We start from the raw sequence: 9,579 nt of genomic DNA, 5'->3' as shown, positions 1-9,579 counted from the left end.
GATCTCACAACTGAGATGCAGAGAAAGCCCAGTGTCCTCTGATGGGGTGGAGAGGTTGATGGTGGTTCATGCGCCCTCCAGATGAAGTATTGTGTGCTCAACACCAATGGAAAACACACAGAGATGTAAATATTTGCTTGAAGAATGTCTTTCTGACACTTCAAGGTACGTTTCCTGCCTCTGAGATGCTAGTCACTAGCCCCATCAGTCCCGCATTAGAATCTGAGGAAAACGATCCCCACAGCAAGAGACCCGTCGTTTGGTACATCCAGCGGAGATAATGTGACCAGCATGCAGTGGCACTGAATACTGATAAGGATGTGACAGGCCACGCTTAGACTTGATGTCACATTCAGATGGTAGCTGAGAGATGAAAAGCAAACAGAAATTAATCCCCCTCCAGGAATCTCATACACATTCACTTAGTGCTTGCCTGCCGCTCAGCGGTCTGTCTCCTGTTCTCCCCATTAATAACTATAATCAAATATCCATGATCGGTTTCCACCAACCGGGTAATTGCTTTTGCTTCCTCATTTTCTGGGATGGGCGATGTGTTCGCAAGATGGGGCAGTTGTGTAACTGTTCTGTCCATGTGAACTCCGGAAGTCAGCCGTGCCCTGCAGCTGTGGATGTCAGCCCACTTGCTCTCTGTGGAGTGAAGGAAGGAAGTAATTTTATTGTGCTATTTTTAGACTTCAATTTAGATTTCAGCCGCTATGATACTGTGTGCCTGGATAGATAGAGATGTCTGCACACAATTCCTTGCTACAGTTCTGAGTCTGCCCTGGGATCCAGCAGGTCCCAGATTTCTTCTCAACCTGCAGCCTCAGCAGTGCCCTGTCACACTGGCCTCTTGTGCAGCAGAGACCTGCTGGGTCGTAGGGTGATGGTGCAGAATGCATCTGCAGTGACTGGCAATCTCTGACGCTTCCATTTGCCTGAGAAGGTTCAATCCACTCGTTCCTGTGCATGCGTAAGGGGCACCCCACAATTCTGTGTAAATAGACTCAGTTCGTGGCCATCTTTGCATTTTGAGACAATTTTCCTGAAGGTGATAGATAAAAGTTGCAACAAGACAGTTGGTTTCCTTCCTCACAAACCAGAAAGGTGTAGGCACTGGGGTGCCTTTGCCTCAACTGTGGTATAAGGCTTTGAACACAGCAGAATTCCTAGTTTTTCAGCATTAGTAATGAACTTGTCAGGAACACCAAGGGTCTTTGAGGGTGTGCCAGATGTACCCACCTGAGCCTGTTTGGTGTCCTAGGTATTGTGTTGGCACGTGGGCTAATTCAGATCTTTTTGCATTTGAACCTTGTAGATTTGGGGACACAGTGCCTATTGATCCATAACATATTCATCACTGTCACAGTGTGTACCGTGGATCACCAACACTGACAGCACACAAGATTTCCCAAGCGACTTAGCAAAGTGATCTGTGTGTATATTGATCCCTTCCACTTCTTCCCCCTTTCTTCTGCTGCTTTCCTCTTTTTCTCTCCTTCTTCCTCCTCTTCTCCCTCACCCACTTCCTCTTTCTCCTACTTCTTCTCCTTCAAATTACAAACCTTTTCAATAATCTGCAATGGTCTGAATATCCATGTCCTGGTTCAATTAAAATACTGATCCTTAATCCCCAGTGCAGTGGCCACCAGGGTATGGCCCTCATCAATGATGATTAACATTAGCATCCTTATGAAAGTGGTCCTTGCTTCTCCCACCATGTGAGGGATGCAGCTAGCCAGTGCCATCATGAAGAGTTGTTTTCTCACCAGACACCAGATTTTCTGGTACCTTGATCTTACATATATTCAAACTTCAATATCTACATACATATATTCACATATATCTAGACATGTCCATTTTGTCCTTTTGAGTTGCTTAGAAAGGTTTCTGCCACTTTAACATTGTACAGATAATTTGGAATTTGTGTTTGGTTCTTGAGCAGCTGAGAAGCCAACTAGAATGGCCTAATCCATGTTTACTCCGAGACTTTAATTTTTAATGTAGCCATTCCGCAATAGTTACTTAGCAGGAAGGCATCCCTCTGTTAACCTTTATTAGAACAGATATTTTTCCAGCTTCCCTGGGTGTTTGTTGGGTTCATTAGGTCATTCCTGAGCACCTATGGTGAGTGACATCTTGCCAGTCTATATGTTTCCTGGGATTTAAAAAGGGAGCATGAAATATTCAAGATCCTCTTTAAATATGAAGAGGAAGGCATGTGTCTGACCAATGGAATCGAATGGAATGTGGCTATATTAGGAGTTCTGCCAGATGTCATATGGTTCAGAGGAAGGCAGCATTATTGAGTGAGGTTTGGGAAGATATGGGTGATGTGAATTCTGATATTGGCCTTGAAGAACTGTTAGATTTTAAAATAATAATAACAACAGCAACAATAATGATAATAATAATAGTAGTAGTAGTAGTGGTACAAAGAGTAGATTCCATGGCCTGTATGTGAAGGTCAGGACAGATTTTAAGAGTCACCTCTGTCCTTGCACTGTGAGTTCCAGGGATCAAACTCAGGTCATTCAGCTTACACTGGCAAGTCCTGTTTAACCTGCTGACCAGTTATGGTTGGAATTTAATGAGAGACAATCTGAGGGAGTAAAAGGCACAAGAAATAGCCATCTGTCATTAGAAACCATGCACCGTTCCTGGAGGAGTGAAAGGGCATTCTGATGGCATCTGAGGAGCACCCGGGAAGCTGTATAGAAGAGTCCAGAGCAAGCAGAAGCTCCCTTACTGACTTGTCCAGTGGATTGTCTCCTGGGTGATCCTAGAGCCTGCCAAGTTGACAAGTGTCATTGCTTCTCACAAGCTGGTGGAATGGGAGTTCCTAAAGGCGTTGGTGCATATCCTAAACCAGAATACTTAATACTGTCTCCTTGGAACTGTCTATCCAACTACTTCTGTGATGTTTCCTTTTCCACCTCACAGTGGTAAAACAAGACAAGCAAAAACCTGAAAACCTGTTGCCCTAGTTAGCTTTAATTGTCCACTGATTTTGTTCAGTGTTTGATCACAGCAACAGAAAGGGAACTAGAACACCTGTTTCTGTGAGTTGTTGATAATCCACAATTTTGGAAGTGCTTATGCAATCATGGCTGGCTGACTTTACCATAATAAGAAAGGGAAGTTAATCATGCTTATGTGTGATTTCTGAGACACCCAGACTCCTTCACCTGCACAATAGAGCTCTGCTCCGACACAACCACTTCATTTTGCTCACAATTGGTGAGTCATGAATATGGGGATGTCTTAGTAAGACAGGACACCCACCCCACAAGGGGGTGCCTTCAGATCACATGCCAACACCTGCCCCCCAAGGGGGTGCCTTCAGATCACATGCCAACACCCGCCCCCCAAGGGGGTGCCTTCAGATCACATGCCAATCAGCTGCCATCAGCTGAGGTTCCAGGGCCATTGCCTATGGTCTGTCCAGCCTGGTGACTCCAGCATGGGCAACTGTCTTGCAGGGCAAGAGTCCAAGAAGTGCTAAGTGGATGCCACATGGCCTTCCTCTCTTGGTGGTTCTGAGCCTTGTTCCCATCAAGCTGACATGTGCTCGGTGGACAAGGTTAGCCCAGATCCCAGAGAGAGAATAAACACTAGATGTCCAATTGTAGGAATGGCAGAGTTCAAAGTATGTTTTGAAACCTCTACGATGTAGTCTAATTACAACACTGTGAGGTTGTTTGGGGACTAAATGACAGAATGACATAATATACCTATAGCACCATCCAGTGACTGTGGATATGGAGCTTAGTCTAGACTGTCAATTTGGTTGGATCTGAGAAGTGACTAAGAGACTACAATACACCTCTGGGTGCATCTGTGAGGGCGTTTCTAGAGAGGATAAGAGCCACCTTAAATGTAAGCAGCGCCATTCCATAGGCTGGGTACATGCTGGAAATCTCAGCGCTGGAGAGGCAGAGAAGGGCAGATCCCTGGGACTTGCCAGCCAGTTGTCATAGCTGAATCGGCAAACTCCAGGTTCAGGGAGAGACCCTCAAAAAACAAGGTGTATAGTGAGTAAGGAAGGCACTGGAGGTTGACCTCTGACCTCTACATATGTGTATACATACACACAAAATAAAATAAGGTTAAGTTTGTTCCTCAGAAAGTAAATAACAAGGAGCTAGAGAGATGGCTCAGTGGTTAAGAGCACTGGATATTTTCCCAGAGGACCCAGGTTCAATTCCCAGCACCTGCTAGGCAGCTCATAACTGTAACTCTAGTCCAGGGGATTAGATGTCTTTTTGTAGCCTTTGCTGACACCAGGCACACACATGGTTCACCAATATATGTGCAGACAAAATACCCATACACATAAAATAAATTTAAATTTTTTTAATTAGTAAAAAATAAATCAAAGTGTAAAACTTGAACATTTATAATTGTGGCCTTTTCTCTCTGTGGGAGATTAAGTTGCCCAGGGAATAGAAAGAAGGCAAACATATGCTTCAATAGCTTCCACTGAGAGTTTAGAACCATCACCTTCTCCTCTCTGGGTTGATGTTTTCCTCCACTGTGAGTCTATAAAAAGGACCTGATGATTTTCAAAGTTTCCAGAGAACAAGACAAAAGGCTCTGTTCCTTTAAATGAGAGTAAATCAGGAGAGATGGGTTGGTGATAAGGGCTGAGATTACAGACATCTGTGTTAGAACTCAGGGTCCCTCTGGCAGTGGTGGCACACGCCTTTAATCCCAGCACTCAGGAGGCAGAGGCAGGCAGATCTCTGTGAGTTCAAAGCCAGCCTGGGCTACAGCCTGATTTCCAAGAAAGGCACCAAAGCTACACAGAGAAACCCTGTCTCGAAAAGCCAAAAACCAAAAAAAAAAAAAAGAAGAAGAAGAACTCAGTGTAACTGGAGTTTTCTCTCCGGGACCCACCAAACCCTGGTAGTCCGACAGCCCACTTATAAAATAAACACACAGACGCTTATATTATTTACAAACTGTATGGCCGTGGCAGGCTTCTTGCTAACTGTTCTTATATCTTAAATTAACCCATTTCTATAAATCTATACCTTGCCACATGGCTCGTGGCTTACTGGCATCTTCACATGCTGCTTGTCATGGCGGTGGCTGGCAGTGTCTCCCTCACTCAGCCTTCCACTTCCCAGAATTCTCCTCTCTCCTTGTCCTGCCTATACTTCCTGCCTGGCCACTGGCCAATCAGTGTTTTATTTATACGGAATGATATCCACAGCAACTCAGGGTCCCCAGCTGGTTGTTTTTGTTTGAGACAATATCTCACTCTAGTCCAGGGTAGTCCAAAAATCACTACGTCGTCAAGACTGGCATTGAACTCACTATAATCCTTCTGCCTCAACCTCACAAGCACTGGGGTTATACCCATGAGCCATGAGCCACCATGTCCAGGATGTTTCTACTTCTTCAGTAGAGAGGCAGGCTACATCCCCTGATGCCTGCATGCCATCACCATCCTCAACAAAGCATGACCACATTCAGTCCTCTAAGGAGTCAGACATGGTTGTGGTTGATGGATCTTTTAGGCCTCCTTTAACTTTAGAGAGTGTAAGAGCAGTGCTGAGAAACTCCAGCTACAGTGCTGGGTCTCAGTTCTCTACCCAGAGCGTGCACAGAGATTCAGACCTCTGAACTGCCTCCTTATAGCTCAAAACATCAGCCTTGCTCTTGTGAAGCTTGGTGTTTCTGAGTCATTCATTGGTAAAGCAATTTTTGTTAATGACCCAATTACTTTTCTGGGCAAGAAGAGCAGACATTTCACCACTTATACACCAACCATGACTCTCTTTAGTACAAACAGATGCAAGGAGCAGATGTCTCAGAAACCTAACCCTTGAAGAAATGATCATGTGGTCCACAAGAAGCACTGCCATCTTACACCCACATATTTTTTTTTTAAAGATTTATTTGTTTATTATGTATACAGTGTTCTGCCTACATGTGTCCCTGCAGGCCAGAAGAGGGCACCAGATCTCATTACAGGTGGTTGAGAGCCAACCTGTGGTTGCTGGGAATTGAACTCAGGACCTCTGGAAGAACAGCCAATGCTCTTAACCACTGAGCCATCTCTCCAGCCCTACACCCACATATTTGAATCGCCACATGGCTTGTGCCCCTGAAATTGGCACCTAGACTTTGGCGAGTGTCTTCCAGAGATAGCTTGGGACTAGTCCACTTTCACTCAAACAGGAAACACACTATATTTCATCAATCATTGTGACATTCCAGGAGTTAAAATGTGGAAAGTTGTTGACCTCTTTCCTTTGGAGCCTTAAGAGACCTGCAGCTTGCCCCATGATTCCCACTGGCCTATCCCATGATTCCCACTGGCTCATAGGGCCCGGGGCCAAAGAGAAGGTATGACAGCATCGGGCCCCAAACTGGAAAGAATACCAGTAAGCATCTTCAATTTAAAGAGGAGAGCAAGAGGGAAGGCAGGCTGTAGAGCTACATTAAGTCTGCAGGTTGATAAAGTTATAAATCTTGGAAATTAGTCTCATGCCAGGCTAAGAAATATTAAAGATCAGCAAGTATGATAGCAAATGCTTAAGGTTTCTTTTTTTATATTTAAAGTATTTAATACTTGGAGATTTAAATGTACAAATATGGGTGTGGTTAGAGAATTACTCAGACAAGACTCCAGACCCTTAAGAACCTGAACTACAGCATTAAGAGAGCAAGAACAGAAGAAAGGTCAGAAGAGACAAATGAGGCAGGAGCTCGGGAGGCAAGGAAAGGTAAGACAATCAATCCACAGAAAGGAGCAAGGAGAAGACATAAAGATAAGGACAAAAGCCAATGAAATCAAGACTAGAAATCAATACCAAGGATTGATGAAGCAAAGGGTGCCTCTTCGAAACAACTAAGAGTCTTAAGTTACTTTACTGTTGCTGTGAAATGACACCATGACCAAAGCAACTTACAGAAGAAAGAGTTTATTGGCTTACAGTTTCAGAGGGTGAGTCCATGGCCAATCATGGCAGGGAGCATGGCAGCAGGTAGGCAGGCATGGTGCTGAAGAAGTAGCTGAAAGCTTACATCTGATTCACAAGGAGGAGAGAGAGAGAGAGCAAGAGCGAGAGCGAGAGCGAGAGCGAGAGCGAGAGCGAGAGAGAGAGAGAGAGAGAGAGAGAGAGAGAGAGAGAGAGAGAGAGAGCGAGAGCACTAACTTGGAATGTCATAGGCTTTTGAAACCTCAAAGCCCACCCCAGTGACACATTTCCCCTGACAAGGCTACACCTCCCAATCCATCCCAGTTTCATCAACTGGGGACCAAACATTTAAACATATGAGCCTATTGAGGGTATTATCATTCAAACCAACACAAATAGCAAGCTTCCAGTAACACTGGACAAAGTCAGAAGGCAAAGAAATATCACACAAAACAGAAAGGAGAGGTGTCTTCAGGAATAAATGATTTTGAAGTTTTTTTTTTTTTTTTTTAAATTATCAACAATGGGCTAAGAGATGGCTCAGCAGGTCACGATGCTTGCCTTGCAGGTCTGGCAACCTGAGTTTGATCCCCTGAACCCCATGATAGAGGTAGAGAATCAACTCCCAAATCATTCATTTCTTCTGACTTCCACACATGCATCATGGCATGCTTGTGCACATACACACACACACACACACACACACACACACACACACACACACACACACACACTCTCTCTCTCTCTCTCTTAATAAAAATTTTAAAAGAAAAATATGAACAAGCATATAACACTATATTTCAATTCCAATGAAAATGGGGCTAATTTCCATAGAGGATAGAAAATATAAACACAGGCACAAAGAAATGGAAAACTGCATTGGAGAGATGGCTCAGCAGTTAAGAGCACTTGCTCTTCTCAGAGAGGACCCAAGTTTAGTACCCAGCACCCATGTCAGGAGGCTCACAGCTGCCTCTAATGCCAGTCCCAGGGATCCAGCTCCCTCTACTGCCCTCTGCAGGCACTCAAATGTACACACCCACATAATCAAAAATTATTCCTAAAAAAATGGAAAAGATGAGTTGATGATAAAACTTACAGATATTGACTAGTAATTGAATGTCTCCATCAAGTGTCTTTGGAACAGAATGGGACTCAAGAAAGGAACAGGCAGGCAGTGGGCGCGTAAAGAGATGGTCTCGGGGAACCAGAAATGAGCCTTGTGGAGAAATGTAAATCCAGATCCCAAGGCACCACTTTATATCCATCGAATTGGCTAAAATTAGGAACCAGGAAAATGACTAAAGCCAGAACTTCTAGGGATTGTCCCACACTAGGTCCATCCTCCTCCATCCTGAACAGGGTGTAGCTCAGAAAACTACGTTCTCTTTCTTTTTGTTACATGGGATTAGCGTGGAACACAGGCAGAGTGGGCCTCACATGTTCTACTTAATGAGTTTTCATACAACACACACCCTGGCAGGACCCCCAGCACACCAAGAGCCCCAGTGCTCTCCTTGGTATGACCTCCTGCTCCTGAAGTTTTCTCCTCTTTTGACTTCTGATGCCACAGATTTGGTTTGCACTGTGCGCGTGCGAGCGTGTGTACATACACACAAGTGGACAATAGGCATCTTCTTTTATTTCTCTTCACTTATTTCTGAGACAGGGTCGTTCACTGGACTTGGAGCTTGCTATTCCCATGAGATTCACTGCTCAGCAATCCCCAGGGATCCTCCAGCAGCTACCTCCCTGCACTAGGGTTACAGGCACATGCTGGGGAGTGCTCAGAGACCCATCCTGGGTGTCTAGCTATGGAGTGGGGAGCTCCCCACCAAGGATGGGCTGTGTAAGCTGAGTCTGAAACACTGTGATTCTGTGAGGGGAACATGAGTGGGTGTGTGCTGCTAAGCAGAGTGGGATGGCAGGTGGCTTCAGGTCTCGACTGGCCTGGGCCCAGGTTATATGTGTGTCAGTGGGTGAGTATTTGCTAGTGGGATGACATTCCAGGTAGTAGAAGAGCACCTGCAGAAGGCTGTGATTAGGTTTGTTGGTTTGTTGACTCAAAGAGATCCAGCGGGAGTATAGGGCCCGATGTGCTATACTGGGTGGTTGTTCTTGGAAGCACAAATGGGATTCTGGGTGTCCTTGCTGACCAGACAGCTAAGAAGGACCCACATAAATATCACCATGACTAGGGACACACAGATTTTGGTCCCTCTATGTCCCCAGGCTGATGTTTTGTCCCTGTAAAACGATGCTGTGGAGTGTGAGATGACCCCTGACGCCAACACACTGTGGATGGGTGGCATGAGCCACCACCGAGCTAATTGCCATGCCTGCCTCCTTCCCTCTGTCTTAGCTGCAGGTGCCCACTGCTTGCAAGAGTGTGGGAAGCCGACCTGGAGGCTTGTCGGCTGCTGACGCAGAGCCTGTGGCTCCAGGAAGCAGTCAGTAGTCCACATGCAGAAGATAAGAAGCAGGCGGACGGCACAGGAGAGACCACCCGGACAGCTGCCCTGGCTGTCCATCCCAGACCCCACCCCGAAGAGGAGAAGACCGCCTGGCAGGTGTTCCATGAGGGGAACACTCACTCAGCCCCCTTACCACACTGTGCTGGAGGCCATCAAAAAGAGGTTTGTCCTGT

The 9,579-nt window shown here is 45.5% G+C and overlaps 1 protein-coding gene across 2 annotated transcripts in view; it reads left to right on the top strand.

Annotated features, from left to right (window-relative positions):
* Disc1 (DISC1 scaffold protein) overlaps positions 1-9,579 on the top strand; it is a 213,547-nt gene that overhangs the window by 171,031 nt on the left and 32,937 nt on the right. For both annotated transcript variants that reach the window (XM_052728611.1, XM_052728609.1), the window contains exon 11: positions 9,295-9,568. In XM_052728611.1, coding sequence (XP_052584571.1) covers positions 9,295-9,568 — 274 coding nt within the window. The remainder of the gene's footprint in view (positions 1-9,294; positions 9,569-9,579) is intronic.

The sequence above is a fragment of the Peromyscus californicus genome, unplaced genomic scaffold (genome assembly GCF_007827085.1).
Source record: "Peromyscus californicus insignis strain IS unplaced genomic scaffold, ASM782708v3 Scaffold_8__1_contigs__length_139910024, whole genome shotgun sequence".
Lineage (NCBI taxonomy): Eukaryota > Metazoa > Chordata > Mammalia > Rodentia > Cricetidae > Peromyscus > Peromyscus californicus.
The sequence above is the reverse complement of the archived record's forward strand: the minus strand, read 5'-3'. Positions and strand labels throughout refer to the sequence as shown.